At 37.1% G+C, this 19,274-nt stretch overlaps 1 protein-coding gene across 7 annotated transcripts in view; it reads right to left on the bottom strand.

The window, feature by feature from the left end:
• The window catches only part of SH3TC1 (SH3 domain and tetratricopeptide repeats 1), a 36,683-nt gene that overhangs the window by 2,946 nt on the left and 14,463 nt on the right, over positions 1-19,274 (bottom strand). For 5 of the 7 annotated variants that reach the window (XM_080591998.1, XM_080591999.1, XM_080592000.1 and 2 more), the window contains 12 exons: positions 17,645-17,772; positions 14,478-14,583; positions 12,542-12,685; positions 11,660-11,837; positions 10,770-10,843; positions 9,895-10,090; positions 8,859-8,986; positions 7,899-7,940; positions 4,752-6,440; positions 3,861-4,041; positions 2,241-2,391; positions 16-138 (listed from right to left, as the gene is read on the bottom strand). In XM_080591998.1, the coding sequence (XP_080448124.1) occupies positions 16-138; positions 2,241-2,391; positions 3,861-4,041; positions 4,752-6,440; positions 7,899-7,940; positions 8,859-8,986; positions 9,895-10,090; positions 10,770-10,843; positions 11,660-11,837; positions 12,542-12,685; positions 14,478-14,583; positions 17,645-17,772 (3,140 nt within the window). Of the gene's footprint in view, positions 1-15; positions 139-2,240; positions 2,392-3,860; positions 4,042-4,751; positions 6,441-7,898; positions 7,941-8,858; positions 8,987-9,894; positions 10,091-10,769; positions 10,844-11,659; positions 11,838-12,541; positions 12,686-14,477; positions 14,584-17,644; positions 17,846-19,274 lie in introns of all 7 variants that reach the window. The other 2 variants (XM_080592001.1, XM_080592002.1) reach the window with 1 other exon arrangement.

Raw genomic sequence — 19,274 nt, 5'->3', positions numbered from 1 at the left:
ACAAAACACACAAACCTTGTAGAAAGTCACTGCTTTCTCCTTTTCCCATGAACCATTGAAAAATATGTCTCCAGCAGCTTCAAACAATTCCATTGCTAAATTGGGATCTCCTGTATGGAGAGCAGCATCCTGAGCAACCTGAAAACAAGGAATGGGGTAAAAAAAAGAAAAAAAAATCTTGGTAATTTCTTGATTAAAAAATTATAAATACTATTGATTGAAAAAAATGATCTTGTTAAGGCCCCTCTTCTTATTAGAATATAGGAAAAACTCTACTTCATGAGACCATACTTTGTGTTTTTTTTGGTACGCTCTTTTTGAGTGGTAGATGCTGAAAAAGGAATATAGGCACATACAGAGTTACAATTTCCCTTTCTCTGTCAATAATATCCTACTAACTTTTTCAGCACACAGCAGAACAACAAGGGAAAAAAAAGTACTGTTCTCAATAGTTGTAACACTAAATTGAAATCAAATTTATCATAGAAATAAATGATTGTGAGTTAGATATAGCTAACAGCACAGATTTAAAAGCCTGTGAATTCTGTAACTAAATGCAGCTCTACCATCCTGGCTGCTCTGAACTAAATGTATGCCACGTTAGCAAAAAAGGTTTAATGAGAGGAAGCATACACCCGCCCCAAAGAAAGTAAGTGATATCAGGATACTCAGTTACTGATAGGATAAGTAGTAATGGGAAAGGGGACTTGCACACAGAGCAGGATGAATCTTGTTTTGGTTTTCAAGTTGCATCAAACTAATACAAGTGCAACTCCCAACTTTGGCTCAAAGGCAGTGCTCCTTTTCAGAATGTTTTGGCTTTAGGCACCTAAGAACTATTGTTTTACGTTTTTGGAAGTTGTACTTTACATGCAAGTTGAGTTGTGATAATTTGCACAAATTACTGGCCCTGTGGTCTGCCTTCTAGTGGGCAGATTCCTCTTTTAAGATTTTCCTTAAGCAGAGGTACTCAGTTCTAAATATCAGATTCCATATGTACATATTTTGGAATGTACGTGCATGTCCCTGACCCACCCTTCCTCTTGAAGAGGAGTGTAACAGAGAAAACCATCCCACACGTTGATTTAGGTTTTGCACCACCAGGTGAATGACTGACTTGGAGGCTATAAGATAAAACCGTTTAGTAAAAGAAAAAGAAATAACATGTCTATAGCACAGTTCCTTCCCATAAATGCATTTATTCGGTCTTACTGGCGTGCATTCAAAAAGCTAACAGAAAAATTAATTAAGTTAGCCAACAATGTGTCTCAGCACATTTGAAACATGAATTTGTTCCTTATGGTTTCCTGCGTCTTTGTGTATTTTTTTTTTTCAAAACATCTTAACAGTAGGTGTCACGTTATTTTATTTCATGATCCTATTTTGGTACCACTCATACACCAACCAAGACTCAGATCTTGCTATGTGAAATGCTGTATATATCCTGCGCTACAAGGCAGCACTCTCCCTTACGATGGGGAGAAGGATTTTTAAACCCTTTAACAAAAGCAAGAAATTAATTTCCTAAATACCTAAGTGATTGGATAGAAGCTGTACAGATCATTACAAGACTCAGGTCTATGCTGCAGTGCAGCTCCAAAAAAGACTCCAGACAATCCAGCTGCAACAGTCAAGGCCTGGATCCCAGCTTCAGGTCATCTTTCAGCCTGTTAGCACAGCAACAGAAGCAGCAGCAGATCCTGCTCAGCTGCGGGGGGTCCAAGCTGGCAAACCACCAGCTCGAGTGCTGCAAAGGCAGCAGCAGCTCCAGCTGGCCCTGTGCCATGCTGTGCACAGCCATGGAAGGAATGCTTTAGATGCTCTGGAAATGCTTGCTGAAGAAGCTGCTCTGTTTTCCTGAGGATCTGGCCTACAAGCCAGCACACTATGCTAATCATGTTATCCACCAGCACATAGCACACATACATGATTCAATTGCTGTGGCGCTGCACAGCTGTTAAGACAATGAGGTAATAGGATGAAGAGATGCACAGAACACAAAATTTGCAACAAAGCAGGCAGTAAAGGTCACTGCCCAAGATCTTTCCAGAGTCCAGAAACAGGTTAAAATGGAACACCACATGAAGATGCTCAGACTTTCAGCTGTTAAGCTTACTACATGAATGGTGTTACTATGTGTTCAAAACATCAGTTAGCAAAATCTCTGGGATTGTTATGTTTGTTTACCATGCCACCTGCTCCATGCCGATGACATATGTATGCTTGTGCTGACAACATACCTGAATATAAAGATCCACAAGCTCATTCTGCCTCAGAACGTAATATATCTTTCCTGCCCGTAGCCAAGCGTATGCTTCTTTCTCTTTTTTCTGGAGATCTATAAATATTCCAAGGCTTCTTTTGGTATATTCCAGAGCTGATCTGTAAGCCCTGAAATGGGGGAAAACTCCTTATCACGGAATGGCTCTTCAGAATGGGGAATGTTTTTCATCATAATTAGAGAAGTGTTATATTAATGTAAAAGACTGTTGGTTCAAATCTGTTTTCTGTTAGATTGTTATCACATTATGTTATTTCAGAGTGATTTATTTAGTTTTATTTAGATGTTATTTTTTACCCTACCTCACACTAGTGACAGGTAGAAAAAAATCTTTCCTCATCTTCATCTCTTCTATTATTTGCTCTTTTTCCTACAAGCCTCAGAAAGAAATAGTGTTTGTAATTTTCTCTTTCTAAATATCAGCTAGGGCTTTGACTTATGCACAGTTCAGACTAATCCACCCTTGTACAAAATTTGGGATTGGGATAGGGGGGAGAATATAAATTATGAGGTCACTGGGCAGCACTGATTGCTGCTTACAGTGCTTGATACCAGCCACAGAAGCCCAGCCACAGAAGCCCCAGATTTCTTTATTAAATCCTTCTCTATCTATCTTATGGTAAATTCCCATCACCATGACCAGATGCACTTTCCTCCAAGCACAAGGCACAAACACATTAAAATATACCATGAAGTACATGGTTGCTTTTACAGCAAATGGAAGCAGTTAAAGCAGAATAAATTAGATGGCATATTAGAAAAATTAGACGCTTGAGCTTCAGCTACTTTAAGCTAAAATAAGCATCTACTCTCTCCCCACAATCAAGCATATTTTTTTCCTATACTGAGGTATGCCTAAAGATATCTGAATCTAAAGTGACTCCAAGTGAGATACAGTAAGAAAAGAATTCAGACAAAGCAGACACAATCTTAAAAAAACAATCTTTGTTGTTGTTGTGAGAACCCCTTAAGTTTCTCAAGCACCTGTTAATCACTATAGAGCTGTGCAGTCTATTTTTTCTTTAATGATAAGCCAAAAAATGGTATTCCGAGAACAAGAACAGGGTAGAAATTTCTGGAGACTGACACTGTGCAGTTATGCACATAGGTTTTCTGTTTATATAAATTTTGAAAAACATTTCCTCAAAGGGAAACACTTAGAGACAATTTGATATCTTACTTGGAATATCCCGTTCAGTTTCCAATGGAAAAATTGTCATGGAAAATTTATCATCGCAAACTAGTCACCTACCAGCAATAATCCTAGTGATGTCGCAGTGAAGTGTTGCATAGCATATAATTTTTTCAAGCATTTACTTACATTTTAAAAATATTTTGGCTCTTGAAATGGTGCTAATCCCTGTTGAACATCTTGTCTCCCTTGGGAGATGATAGTTACTTAAAAAAGCAAAATCAGAAGTCTTCACTAGCTCTGGACCCCCTTCAATTATAATAAAGTGTGTTGGCAAAGCAGAGAGAAAAAAATCAGTCACACTCAACTGCTGTAAAAATTGAGATCCTTTAGCATGGCAGAAAAGTTAAAATCAGGATAAAAGCAAAGTCATTCAGCATGTCTTACCTTTCTGTTCCTAAAGACAAGTAGAGCTGACTAATGGTTTCCAAAATTTGTCCCTCCAGATCTTTATTGGACATCTTTCTAGCTAAAGATAGTTGATATTCATTGTAGATGACACACTGAGCCTCATTGGGAACAACTGTACTGTAGAACTGACACAGCAGTTTAATTGCTTGAAGCTGACCTAGGGGAATAGATACGAAATACTGCCATGAATTTCTATTTTAAAATGAAAGTTAAATTATTTTTAAAATAGTGCATTCCTACTGTTTCATAAGCTCAGAAGTCAGTGAATAACAATATAGAAGTCATGACAAGAAGATTCCACCACCAGCTTCTTCACCCTCAACAAAATTAACCAAGGCTAGAGGTTACTTAAAACTTGATTTCTAGGATAAAGTGATAAAACAGTCACCTTACCCGCATAAACTGCCTAAATCAGCAAACACAAATATAGCATGGTTCTTCTAAATACAACTATTTTATGCAAAAGTAATCCAGAGTATCCATTGTTTTCATATATTTATATTTGAGTCTTTTCCTGTTTGTACAGCCAATGATATCGTAGCTATTATAAATATTATTGAACATCGATATTATAAATAGTATTGACCAAAGAAGTCTCTAGACTTTATAGTAATTTATTTAGTTGTTTCTTAATGTTTACATTTTCTCCATCATTTCTGACAAGCCTGAAAAGTACCAGAAAAACAAATAAGTATTTATTTTCTCCACCATTACAGAATGGAGCAGACTTTCATCACAGCTGTCATGTAACTGAACATAAAATGTTAAGGAAAAACCATTATGTATGGTATAAACCATTATATATAACAAACATTCCCAAACAGGGTATGTTTCATAACTTCAAGAGAGGAAAAAAAAACAACCTACTTTCCAGATGACTTGTCTCCATTGCAACTAAAAATGCCCATTCATAATAAAACCTTCCTTTTTCTCTTTGAGTTCCACTAACGTAGTAACATCCCAGTTGAAGGAGGACTTGGATAAACTCTTGGCCACAGTCCATGCTTGAAAGTTTGGAGAATATCTTCACTGCCTTGATATAATAATGTTCTGCCAGCTTATTGGCTTCTGCATGCAGGCAGAGCGCTCCAAAATTAGCCAGGGCTATAGCTTGGTTATGGGTCATATTTGCCTCTTCAGAAAGACGTAGAGCTTTGTAGCAGCTTTCAGCAGCTTCCTTTGTGTTGTTTGTTCTTTTCAAAGCAATAGCAAGCATATTATAAGCAACACCTAGTTGTCGAGGATTGCTCCGTGAGGAGTCTACAACAGCATTTAAAATGGTTACTGCCACATCGTATTGCCTGTAAAGAATGTATAACCAAGCAAGTGAAACCAAATAGTTAATAGTCTCCTCTGGCTTCGCAGATGTATCAGAGTCCAGCGCTTTCATCATGTAAACAATGGCTTTTCCATACCGTTTGTGGTGGCTGTACAGTTTTGCTAAGCTGAGATAGATGGTGCTGCATAGTCCTTCTTGCTCACTTGTAAATGCAGAAGACAGAGCTTGTATCAGGTAAGGTGCAATTTGGGATGGAAGTATTTGTTTGAGTTTTCTCAAGCCATAGAGCTTCGGAGCATTTTTGATGACTAAATCAATCCTTTTCAAGGAATCCATTAAAGTACTTGAGCTCTGGGAAGAGGAGACTTTTATGCAACTTAACACAATGTGTGGCAAACACTTCTCATTGTAGGACTCTGCTAGTTTGAAATAACAGTTGTTGGATAAGTTGTTTTGTAAACCCAAATTATTTAGCAACAATTGCAGCCTTTCTAAGAAGGGCAGTGCCTCTTCATGCTGTTTGCGTGCAGTGTAGTGTTTTACCAGTAGAAAGCACGCCCTTGCCTCCGCATGTTTGTTCTGGCTCAAAATTGTCCTCTTCAGAGCATACTTCAGAATATCTGACTCTAGGTCAGCACTGCAAATGTAGTTGGGAATTCCCATGAGAAGAGATGTAGCCTTGTCAAAAATATGAGCACATTTTTCTTTGTTCTTCTGTGTCAAGTAGATGGCTGCTAGATTTGTGTAAAGGGCAATTACAAAGTATAAATCACTAAACCCTCCACTTACTGCCCCCAACGCTTCCTCAAAATAAACCCGAGCTTGGGAAAACTTCACCTTTTTAAAACTTAGCCTGCCTAATAGAAAGCATAGCCTTGCTAGTGCCCAGGACATACCTGCTTTCTTTGCTAACTCTCTTGCTATGCTAAAAAAGCTAACCAGTTCGTCTTCTTCTGAAAAGCCATAAAACATGCTATTAATAAACGGATAAGAGAAATCATACAGGTTTTTGAAATCTCTCTCATACTCTTCCCTATTTAAGAAGAGTAGCAATGACTCAAAGACATCAGATGCTTGACCATCATCTTGATAGATGTAGAAGCAAGGTCCTGCAGGTGGAGGAAGGATTTCCTGATTTGGAGACTTGGCAGAATCCTTTCCTTCAGTAGCTGGCCCTTCTGCCCGTGTGACCTCCAAATTCTTGAAGTTCTTTAAGAATTCTTCTATCCTGCCATTCTTGCTAGTGGATACCATGTTAGAGTGTGAACATGGAATTTCTGCAATTCAAAAATAATTCACAGATCAAAGTTTCATGGGTGCATGTACACAATGATCTTTCAGACAAACAGAAACATTTATCAGTAGAGGATGTTGTTAGAAAACACTATATAAACATAATGCTTTCTCAACAATATGTTTAGGAGACAATCCAAAGGTGGGGAGAAGAGAACAAGATGGGTCAGGGAGAAACAAACATGGGAAATGGAGGAATGGGGATAAAAGGACTTGCCACACCTAAGCACACTGCTGATTATTACAATTATCTCACCTGTTCCTGATCACCAAAGTCTGTTCCATCCTATTTAACTAACACAAACTTTTTTTGTGTTTGACTCAAAGTACACTTCGAGTGTATATTAAAGCAAGAGCAAGCACTACCAGAGAATTACAATTCAGACACCTGGTAAACTGGAGACCACCAGAATCTGGAAAAAAACAGGGTCTATAGTGGAGGCTGGATAAAGGGCCCAAGGTCTGGGCATGAATATGGGATAGATTTAAGGTTTGAATAAGGGTAAGCCTAAATTCTGCTAGAAAACTAAGGCAGGTTAGCCAGGGAGGGTGAGATGGAGCTCTATGTGTTGTTAAAGTCTGAAGTGGGTGCCTGTGAAAGTACTGTACTCTTGCCCACGTTATTTCCACGTGGACAGCCATGCCTGTGTAATAGATGTAATAAGATTCCGTTGTCAGATACCAAGCCTGCTTCTCTGCTGGTGCAGATCATCTTTCCTAGAATCACAAAGTTTGTGGTTATCATTGTGGTCACTGATCTAAATTCTTCAAGAACTATCACTACTGAATATATTATAAACACAAACAAGACAAACATGCTATCATTTTTCAGTTCTCCCACTGTTATCAGGTTACATTCATAGTCAGTGTAAAGCTTACAGCTGAGTATCAACAGGAGTTTATTGACCTTGCAAATTTGAAGAGCTCAGTTTCCTTAGAACTCCATTTATGAAAGTGTTCAGCAGAATCATAAACATAAAAATTGATATTTAGAAAAATGTTAGTACAATGGAAGTAATGGTAGTAACAGCTTAGTAGCTAAATTCCAGTGGGAAATAATTCTGCATTCTCGAAGTGTCTCCTCTAGGGAATGTATTTATGGGATGTTTTCTAACAGACTGAAGATATACTAGAATTCAAACTGGGCACTTGCCAGGTGTCCCATAAAAAGTACTTTGCCTTCTTAAACAAAATGTGTGGTCACATCAGTAAAAATAAGTCATGTACTTTGCAGTAGGATAGCAATGTCTGAGAAAGGCATCTGATACTTGTGAAAGCTACAACATCTTACAGCCAAACCTAGTGATAAGGTAGAGAAGCAATGAGAGAAGAAAGTTAGAATGTGAAAAGACATCAGAAAGACAAAAGCAAAAAGATTAGAAGCTACATTAGTTTTAATAAATAAAAATATTTTAATAAATAAAAATTTGCATATTTATTACCACATTCATGAGTTTTCTGAAATTCCTGTTCTTCTAACTGGTCTGTAAGAAAGAAAAAAGCCATGTTAGCTTACCTCGTATCTTACCTCTTTTTCATCTCTAAGTATTCTAAAATATAACTTTTTTTTTCCGGTTCCATATGGTGGAAAAATTGGATGTTCCCTGTAAGTTTAGAAAAGATTAATTTCCTAAGTCTGACCCAAAGATCTAGATTGAAATGTCTAACATAACACATCTGTAGAACATTTAAGAATTACTTTTGTATGTAGAAGATATTTCTCGGGATATGCCAGTTGCCATGCTGATTATTTTCACTGTCTTGCACAGCCTGTGGTGGGATAAGAAATTGCTGCTCCTGGTCAGTTTAGCAAGACAGTTAATTATATTGACTACCTTAGACCAAGTCTCTACAGAGGAAACCCCGATTGTCGCAATTACTTTATGTGAAGCATAAGCACTTCGACAGATAACAGCTGTAGAGATGATGTAGCTAAAAGTAAGTTATTTCTTTGTATGAATAGATTTTGCTATGCCTTTGATAGTTAAATGAAACACGAGGACGTGTGTGTTTACACTACCCATCAATAATTATTATGCCACATTTTCTAACAAAAATGCAAAGCAGATATTTAGCTGAACACAGCCTTTTCTAATGCAGCACTCTGTCATTTGAAGGCTTAAAGATCTGTTCAGCTCAACAGCAGTATTTGAAAGTCCTGCTGCTCAAGTCACTCAAAAATGGACAAAAGAGGATTTCTAAATGCTCTGCTGGGAAAAGTTTTGCATCAGCAGGAAAATAAATCTAAATGACGTATCTACAATCAAACTGAACACCAATATATTTCAAAGGAGCTACAAAGTCTGGAATCTCATTAAAATAGAAAAAAAGTCACTTACAACAAGGATATAGGAACAATACATGTATCCTGGGCAGCAAAAAGGAGTAAAACACGTACTTACCTATTCTATACACAGAACAAACATCTGTGATAGAAGTTTGCTTCAACAAATGTATCACTTCTTCTAATTGTTTTTCCTTTGAAAAACAAGACAGCTCTTCTGCTTTAAGAAAATCCAGGTCTTGTGCTCTAACAAAGAAAGAAGCAACTTAGAAGGTGTCTCAAAGCAGATTTGGCTTGAGGAGCTTAATGAAGTTTGAATGCCTCACTAAAATTTGAACTTGTTAAGAGAAACCAATACAGGCTTCCCATTACAGGTCCTGTTGTGTTCAAAATTAATATCAGTCATCATATTTACAAACATATATAGAAACTAATGATACCTAATGATGCTTGCAAGCTAACAGTTTCTGCCATATCAGAGTAAGTTTTGTCTCTATATCACGGTATAGCATTTTATGAGAGAATTTATTAAAAGCACAAATATTTAAGGACATTATGAAATTGATTTTCTAATAAGCTCAAGGTTACATATCAAACTGCAAGCAACATCTAAGAACTCCTAATTTCAGCATGCAAGCAATCCAGACATAATAAGAGCAGCCTATTTGTCCCAATGCATTCTGAAATGCACATTTTTATGGGTTTCTTTTTGCATTATGAACAATTATTCATAAGTGAACCTCATATGAAGCAAATTAAGGCCTATGGTGATGGTACTAGCAAAATCAGAAGTTGGATACTTTAACATAGATCTTGACACCAGTAAAAATGGAATCTTCTGAAACAGTAAAAATTCTTGGATTATGTGATCCAAAGAATAGACACTGAACCAGATATACACAACTACAACAATCCCTTTTCCCAGTAAGAAACTCAGGTACAATGTGACAACACTTCCCAATATCTAAGCTAATTTCATATTCCCATTTCTTTGTGTTTGTTCTGACTGATACACACTACGGCAATTTTTATCAACAGGACACACAAAACCAAACCAAAAAACTGCAAACTTAAGTTTAACATTCAGTATTTTAAAGCTCAAGAGACTCTTCCTAAGCCTCTTTTGGTTTCCAAGCTAAATACGTAACACTTACTTATTTCCAGGTAAGTCCAGTTTAACATAATTCGTCTTTACAAAACCTATTTGGCCAGTAAGCAGATGTCTTCCAACAAACCATTCCATGCATTCAACGAGGTAACCAAGGATCTCAATTTTGTCTCCTTCCTGGAAACCAATCTCTTCAGGCACAGTACTTTCATAATTCATCACAGCTAGACAGGATCCCGTTGCTGTGTAATAGAGATAAATATTATTTGCAGATACAGTAGTTTAACAATACACTTACTAGAATAGCAACTCAGCAGAGAAATGTATTTAGTGAAAGACATTCCTGGAACCTGAGTTGTACAACCAATGCAGCAAGATTTAAAGCATCTGTATGGAATCAGTTTGGTTTGAGCAATTAAAATTGTGAATAACAGCATAAAAATCTATATTAGTAATTTCCCAGCCATTAGAAAGCAAAATCTAAAATCTTTTCAAAAATCTGAAACAGTGACAAAGTATGAGTGTTATTTTTCTGTCAGTATTAGCTAAATCAGTACATGTGTGAAAGATCCACAAAAATTACAGTGGTGTGTATTCCTATTTAAAGTTTATCATCAAATCTACAGAGGCATCAAATTAATTACTTTGTATCTACTTAACACAACATATAGGAGACAAAAAAAAGGAGACACAAGCCTAAGAGTTTAACTCAAATTAGATATGTCGAGCCACTTATTTTGTAAAACCCCTTTGTCATAGACAGAGATTTATGCTCTCACTAATTTTACAGCAATGCAATTTTAAAAGCTGTTTTCCCATCCTAATACAATGAAAAGAAATATTGAACCCTTCAGAGTCTGTCCTAGTGAAATCATAGAATACATTTTTTTTACATGTTGACATTTGAATGGAATTTCTTACCAACTTGCCTGATGGATTTACATTCAGTTTTGTATGTAACATCAATAGGATCAGAATACACTTTAAGAAACCATCTTTAAGTAGAAAAAGAAATTGTAGTTAGTGCACGAAACACCTTATTAAATCTTGTAACAGTAAGTTATATTTTAAATGCATTTAAAACCAAAAAGATGTACTCCTCCCAAATATCTTTCAATTTCAACACTGACTAAACTTCAGATACAGCTATATTTTGAGCAATGTTAGCACTGAAAGAAATATTACCTCAGTTCCTCATGCAACCTAGCAGAAAAAGCCTTGCTACTTCTCCCTGCCCAAGATCCACAGAAAAAATTACTGCTTTTGAACTACTGAGAACACCAAGAATGATTGATTTTTTGATTATTCATAAAATAGGGAGTAGATTAAGCCCACTGATAAAATTTTGGCTTTCTAGCAATTATGAGATTGGATATGAACTTGAAAGAAACTGCAATATAACTGCAGATGGCTTCTGCCAATAACATTGAGTAAAAACACTGCTGTCTTGTCCTCATCCATATTTCCAAGCATCCCACCTGTTACCATCCACACTTCCAAGCATCCTGAAAAATGAGAATTGTCAATTTAAATTATTTTAGAAATACTAATAGCTTATATTTCAGACTCAGAAAAAAAAAAGGCAATATCTAACTTACAAGATGGTAAACCATCTTCTTTAAAAGCTGCACTGCAGGCATTGGAATTAATTTCACTTACATGATGTGGAACGAAATAGAGCATTTGTTCCCATTGTTGATAGAAGATGGATGTTCCATAAGAAACCGCCATTTAGATGGACCTTTCTCTAAGCAGATACATACGCATGAAACAGATGCATATAAAAGAGGTAGTTAGGGTCAGGTACCTACTGATGAAAAGGGATCAGTGGCTCCAGAGAAACGTTAGACAGCACGGTCATGTCACCATCCACAGATCCATCTGTTACATCTTCAGTAAAAGCTGCAGTCTCAAAATAAGTGTTCGTTTCGCAGTCTGTAGCCGTTATCTTTGTTACCAGATTGTCAGGATGTAAAACAAAAAATGCCCCTAAAAAGAATGCAGTGTAGCAGATGCCATTTTATGTAATGTTTTAATGCCATACAAGCTTTAAAATTCTCTTCAAGAGCATCTGTAGCATTCAATTAAAGATGGATAATTTGAGATTTCACAATTATTTTCTCTCTCATTATTTATCAGATTTTCATACATTTCTGCCTAGTTTCTATTTCAGTAAAATGAAATGTTCTGTGAAGTGTAGAACCCTCTTCTGCATTATTTTGCAGCAGATTACCTGGATACGTGTGTCTATATTCCCTGCAGAACACAAGAAAAATTCCTATTGCATTGGTCAATGAGCTATCTAGCCCAGCATTCTGTCTCTGACAGTGGCAGCAGATGTTACCGTTTAAGAGAAGCACATAAACCTGGCAACTATTTGTAATCCCTTTTACATCTCCAGGATCTGCAGTAATATTAACCAAGTTGGAATGCACATCCCTATCTAATCCTTTTGGTATCCATTTATGGACCAGTTGCACTTGAATTTATCTAATCCCCCTTTGATTCTACTGAACCCTTTCTGAGCTGCTCCTTTCTCTTCTCTTTTTCGTACACTTGGATTTAATAGATTTAAATTTCCACTTAACTAAGTATTTGAGTAGATCTTAAGATTTACTTTCAGGATTTTAAAAAACAGCTATAAAGAAAGGCACTTCTCTAAATTTAACCTTAGCGCATACAGTCTTCCTTACCTTCTTGTACTAGCAGACTTCTGTACATCAACTTCAATGATTTTTCATTTACACAGACTTCAATGCCTGTTTCTTCATCCTCTTGAGAACAGAGCCAGAAGGACTGATCTAGGAATAAATTCTCCATGCAATGATTTATAAAACCTAGGAGAAAAAAAAAAAGAATTTGTTTTCTTTGCAGTGTTACTGTATTTTAAAGAATATAACTTTCAGAAAGTCAAACTGGGGTATGCATTCTGACAGCTCCATTATTGCTTAACCCATAGTGTATAACACTATTGTTACAAGGCAAAATTACATCCATTGAGTCACGTGCATTACAGCTACTTTTGGTGCTTAGTTATCACAAGCTACACCTAAAAGGCGCAGAAGTTCTTTGTCTCTAACATTGCTGAAAAAGCAGACCATGTCCTCGCATTACAAGGGTTCCACATGATTTAGCTGTATTTCAAAGGTTTTCACTAGCAAGCTTTGAATAACAGCTGCTTAGCATCCCGTAATAACAGGTGACTAGAAATAATCTCTTCATAAATTTCTGTTGCCTGAATCAGCTATGTCGATTTAAGTAGATACTGTGCCTGGGAATCAAATTCCTGAAATTTCTTTGAGACAGAAATAATACTGCATATCAGAGTTAAGTAAGTCACGAGACAGTGCTTGATCTTGGAAATTGGGACTCCTTACATAAGGATTTACAGCTTTCAAAGCTGTATCATGGTTACAGGAACATCTGAGTTGATGTAGTATGGTATAGTATGGTAGTAGTGTATAGTATGGTAGTATGTTATAGATGGTAGATTATTACTTCAGGGACCAAGATTAGAACATTAGTTGATCCTTTGAGTATACAGTTACAGTGGAGAGGAAGGGGTGGACAGAGCAGTGATCAAGGTGCTACTCTGCAGTTTGGAAGATGCTAATTGATTTCCTTTCAGCCAGTCTCACATAAGAAACTTCATCTTTTTGTGCTTTCTCTGTGAATTTGGATAAGAAAGGTATTTTTTCTATTTCACTAAGGAATGTCTTAAAATACAAAATGACAAAAAAATTAAAAATAAAATTCATTATATTAGATTTGTCTGATGGAAACAGACAAACTCAAAGAAGTAGTGCACACAAGATTCTCCATACACAGAAGAAAAATATAATCAAGTGAACAAAATTAAAAGACAAAATCTGATTCAAACACTATTCTTCAGAAAAGACCCGTGAAGTTATAGGTTATTAAAAATGGAACTCAAATCAACAGCACCATACTGCTACAAAACGTATGCTCAGATTTAGAAACAGGACCAAAGCATGCAAATCTGTTTTACTTGATATTTCATCTGAAGCCTTACCAACTCGGTCCAGTTTGCTCATTACTACTCAGGAAAGATGTGGACCAACTAGAGGAGTCCAGTGGGGAACATGATCAGAGTTCTAGAAAATACACTCTGTGAAGAAGGATTAAAGGAATTAGGGTGGATTTTCCTAAAGAAAACAACACTGAGGGAAGCATGAGTTAGAAGCCTTCACTTAGGTCTGAGCCTGGTGCAAGGAAAGAATTATAAGTTCTCCATATCTATGGTGAGCAGAAAAAGCTGTGAAAGTATTTAAGTAGCAGTATGGATTAGGCACTACGGCACAAACACTTGGATTAGAATAAACTGCTTGGAAAGAAAGCATGATCTGATGCTAGGGTATTTAGACTAAACACCATCCAGAAATGATAGCTGTTACCTGCTTTGGTACAAATGCAGGTTCTCTTGGAGGTGGGGGATGTCTCTCCAGCCCTATCCCCAGTACTACGTTCAAGCACGTTATTTACTGCTATTAGGAGTTATCACATTGAAAATCTCAAGATCACATTCAACATATTCCCAGTCAATCAGAAATTACGTGCAGAGGAATAAAAAAAAGCATATTGTACTGTTGTATGGTAAAAGAGCTTTACCCAATGAATGATAAGTTAGAAACTTCCATATTTCTTCAAAAGTTTTAAATGTCACCACTATTAGATCTTGATCACTGTGAATAGAGAGCAATCTAGCAGAGAGCTCCTAAAAAAATCAAAAACAATATTTTAATTACAATTTTACCAGGCTCAAGCAAAATTTCTCACTAGTTAACATTTATACTAAAACATTATGTACTAAGAAGGGTAAAAAAAACAGGATTTGGCCTATATAAGATATCTCTTCTTTAACACATACCTACAACATACAGCCAAACAAATTTTAGTCCGATTTATTCTTACCAGTTATGCTAATAATTACTCTGTAAATTCACAACTCTGGAATTAAGACTGGATGAGACCTAAAGGCCTGTGTTTCAGACCTGTCTCTGTACAGTGGCCAATATTCACCATATGGAGTATGAAAGCCAGGCAGGCATCTAGTGATCCTTTCCAAGAATGTCCTCCTAGCCCAGAGCAATTTACAGCTTAGGAACTTCTTTTGCTAGGAGAACAGGCATTAATATTAAATACCAGAAGGATTTTTTTTCCCTGATATTTTAAAATATCTCTAGATCATTTGAGCCACTGTAAATTTTTAGGATCCACGGCATCCTATTGTAGGTTCGCCTCAGGGCTCTGTACACATATGACAACATACCTCCTTTGATGCATCTTTGAACTCAGTCTTGTGCCAGAGGAGACATGGAACAGTCATTCCCTTGTTCACTGGTTCCATGCATTAAAACTAATTAAATATGTTGGAATATTATTTTTTAGAATATGCACTAAGATCCTTTCCTCCTCATTTGTAACAGTTCATAATGTTGTGAATTTAACAAAGAACAGCAATAATCTCATTATAATTTACAATGTTGAATTTTATAAGGACAATGCTAACGGTGAGAACTACATAAACTTTCAAATTAGTGTAAGAAATATACATTTTAATGGATTCTAGCCAAAGATCGACAATAAACAACTAACTGACGTGCAACCAAACTGTTTAAAAATGGGGCTCTCCGGTGCTGTTGGTTGCTATCTTTCAGGGAAATACAAAGAACTGTGGCAATTTATGAGTCAAATATCTGAACCAGCATCTCAGAGAATAAATCAGATGTACAGCTAAAAGGTATAGTCTTACTGTATCATTTCCCAGTACTGTACCTTTGATCCTGGCACATCATAAATTGAAGTGCAACTTTAAAAAAAAAACGAACCCTGCTGGGCAGCTCAACTCCACCACAACTGCTCCTTCAATCCCCCTCCTCAAAGGAAGAGGGGAGATTAATATAATTTATTGCCTATCACTAGCAGACTAGAACAGTAAGAAACTAAAAGCAAACACCTTGCCCCCATCCACCCTCTTCCACCTCCCCTCAGGTGGTGCAGGGGAACTGGGAATTGGGGCTGAGGTCAGTCCCTAGCACTTCATCTCTGCCACTCCTTCAAGGTCACTCCATGCCCCTGCTCCACGTGGAGTACCTCCCACGGGATGCCATCCTTCCTGAACTGATTCTGCAGAGGCTGCCCACAGGCAGCAGCTCTTCAAGAATTGCACCCCTATGGGTCCATACCATGGGGTCCATCCATCAGGAGCAAACTGCTCCATCACGGGTCCCCCACGGGCGGCAGCTCCCCCCAGGCTCCCTGCTACTGCATGGGCTCCTCTCCACGGGCTGCAGCTCCGGCCCAGGGCCAACCACCACCACTCAGGGCTCGGCTCTGGCCAGCAGCAAGTCCCTTTTGGAGCCAGCTGGACATGGGGCAACTGCTGGGCTCTGTTCACAGAGGTCACCCCTGCAGACCCCTTCTACCAAGCCCTTGCCACGTAATCCCAAGACAGATCTGGAAATTGATTTTAAATCTACAAGTTCTCCCTCAAACATTTTCTGTAATCTAAGCACGACAGAATTTTATCCACTGTTTATGACTTATGTCTTGATTTTAAAAGTTCTCAGAAATAATTAATTTCTATCTTTTTAATTCATGCAACATGAACACATTAAAATAGTAATTCCTTTTTGAAAATAAAAGTCCAGTTTAAGCCTCTTCCAACAGGCACGCCTCATCGCTACTTTGATCTTGTGCATACTCCTTTCTTCACCAGATTAAATATTAACAAGAGCCTGAAATCTATTAATAAATTGCCAACACATGCTAAAATATCTGAGCCTCAGGGGCTTTATGCACTGCTGAATATCAAAACAACATTCTAAGGAAATTTATCATTATAAATCTTGTTTCCTTCAAAGTTCTTTTCCCAGTCTGTTTCTAATAAGGCCACGAATCTAGCCTATTTGCATGCTCTTTTCCTTCTCATCACCCGTCTCTTCCTCCATCTCCTCCTAAACAAAAGTTAGAGCAGAGCAGCAGGAGTACAGACTGTTTTCACAGTCACAAAATCAGCAGGCTGGTGATGGAGGGTTCATAACATATGAAAGGAAAATCATGTAGGAACATATATATCTAACAGTCATAAAGTCATAACTAATTAAGATTTCAGTGTTTGGCTTGCTAGTGAAGGAGGCTAAAACAGAAAGAGGATGCCAAAGGTCAAATGGTATCATCCTGCTTTTTTCTTCAAGAGGAAAAGGGAGACTAAGTTGTATTTCTAGCAAACCTCAGTGGTTGTACAGAACATGTTTCCTATATACTAACAAATTAAAGACAGTAATAAAAAATGTTTAATGCTTGTGTGCAATTTAAACCTATAGCTATCTAGCCCTATGAAGTCCAATATTTATACTATTCTCCTTCAGACTTCCACTTTGGCTTTGCAGTGGATTTTCTAGGTAACTTACATGCCAAATGACTATAAGCAACTGTAAACTGAAAAGCCAGTATGAGGGCAAATTAATAAATCACACAAAAGACAATTTCCTGTGATGTAAATCAAAGGAGAAGATATTTTAATTAGAATTCTTAATAACTTATTTAGCTAGGTTTTTTTGGCATGAATTTGGTGTTGCTGTCTCTTTCAGTGGTTTGATATTTCTAATGTCTGTACATCATTTTGTGAACCAAGAGAAAACTCTGGTCATTCAAATTCAAGGATACAGCATGCAGATGGACATGGAACCCAAGCATCTTGCTGATGAGTTCAGTAGCATAGAGCTGTATTCTCTGAACAAATAAACCTCTCAATTCCAAAACAGTTGACTTACACTGAAAACTGCCATGACCTCCCTGCTGTCATTTTCCAGAAGACGGAGCTGTTCTCTGAGCTGTCTTTGGAGTCTGGGATCGGGACATCCACTCTTGCGCCTTACCATTGTTAACTTCAAGGAGATATCTGGAGAAGGATATCCATTTATAGTGCTACAAGTTTGGTGATGAAGAATCAGCTTTGTAGAGCCAGAAAACCCCTCAAAAGCAGAGAATCTACATTAAGAAATATTTTTACAGTTTCGGAGACAGACACACAGAAAATTGAGCCGCTGCACACATGGAATTTTTTCTTCGTTTTTATTATCCAGTAGGAATAATGATCTAGCATAAGACAAGATTTTTTGTGGTATTATAACAAAGGCTTCAGCTATGCAAAGGATTTGATAGTCTGAAGAAAATTTGTAAAACAACTGTCATGTTTGGGGATGGAGAAGAGGAAAACTCAAGCAGATTGGTAATTTATCAAATCAGACAGCTCTACAGGCATTGAGAACACGCCCAGATTTCCAAATATCCTGTGCATACTTTAAAAGTCAAGGCAAACATATTAGATAATGGCATCTCAGGAAAAGACAACCATAGTTCAGTGTGTTACAACAATGCTCAATGCTAATCTTAAATTCATGGTTATCTGACACATCAGCCCCACTACTTCAGAAGGCTTCTATAAATTGAATATGGGAAAAGCTCTTTCACCGCTAAGCTGGTTGAGCAGTAACAAACCAAGATAAGTGGCCAAACTAAAGGCTCACTTGCATGATTTCCTCATCACATGTGAAAGAATCTGGATACCTATGCTCAGACCTTAAAGTGGTAAATGAGAAGCTTTTACAACAGCTAGGGGTATAGTTGTTGCTAGCTCCTCTCAGATAAAGAGGATCTTCAATAAAGTTGCTTTCATTCTTCTGGTCTGTTAATTTAACTCAATAACAGTAAATCATATTCATAAGGTTTCAGATACTTTGATAGGCACATAAGCCAACAATACCCACTCAGGAAGAGTTCCAATTGCAAGCATGTGTATAGGTCACGTTTCCACCAATAACTGGGGTTGTTGCGCATCCTAAAATATTCCAGCTCCTCTGAGTTTCACCTTTTAATCTAGTAAAATAGATACTTTCACATTCTGAAGTGTTGCATCTTAATCTGTTTTCAGAGTGCTTTCTGTTTCTGGAGTTTTAAGACTGACTTGAACCTGAATTAGTCATTACTTTAATGTCAGTAAGAAGGGTTTCTCAGAGATACAAAGCAGTATTACTGAATTACAAGACCTCTCTGTATAGCTGTGCTCATACAATCAACTGTTAGCGCAAAGAACACAAATTAAAGCCTTTGAATGTTACTCAGATCACTTTTAGGTAAGAGCATTGTTGATCTTTTCATTTTATTCAAAGCCATGACAGATGCTGGCACAAGAAAAGACTTACTTTAAGAAAAGTTTGCCTAAATTATTTTACATAATCAAATTACCTTCAAGTTAAATACTTAACTCTATAAACATGGTTTAAGTCTTATATGAGTTAATAAGACTGAAATAATAAATGCATTGAACGAAAGGGACTAAAATATGTCTGCTTCTGCCAAGAGAACAAATAATAATGGCTTATGGGAATGAAACAGTCCAAA

Source organism: Anser brachyrhynchus (genome assembly GCF_964034855.1).
Source record: "Anser brachyrhynchus genome assembly, chromosome: 4".
NCBI lineage: Eukaryota > Metazoa > Chordata > Aves > Anseriformes > Anatidae > Anser > Anser brachyrhynchus.
Note: the sequence above shows the minus strand (reverse complement) of the source record. Positions and strands in the feature narration are given on the sequence as shown.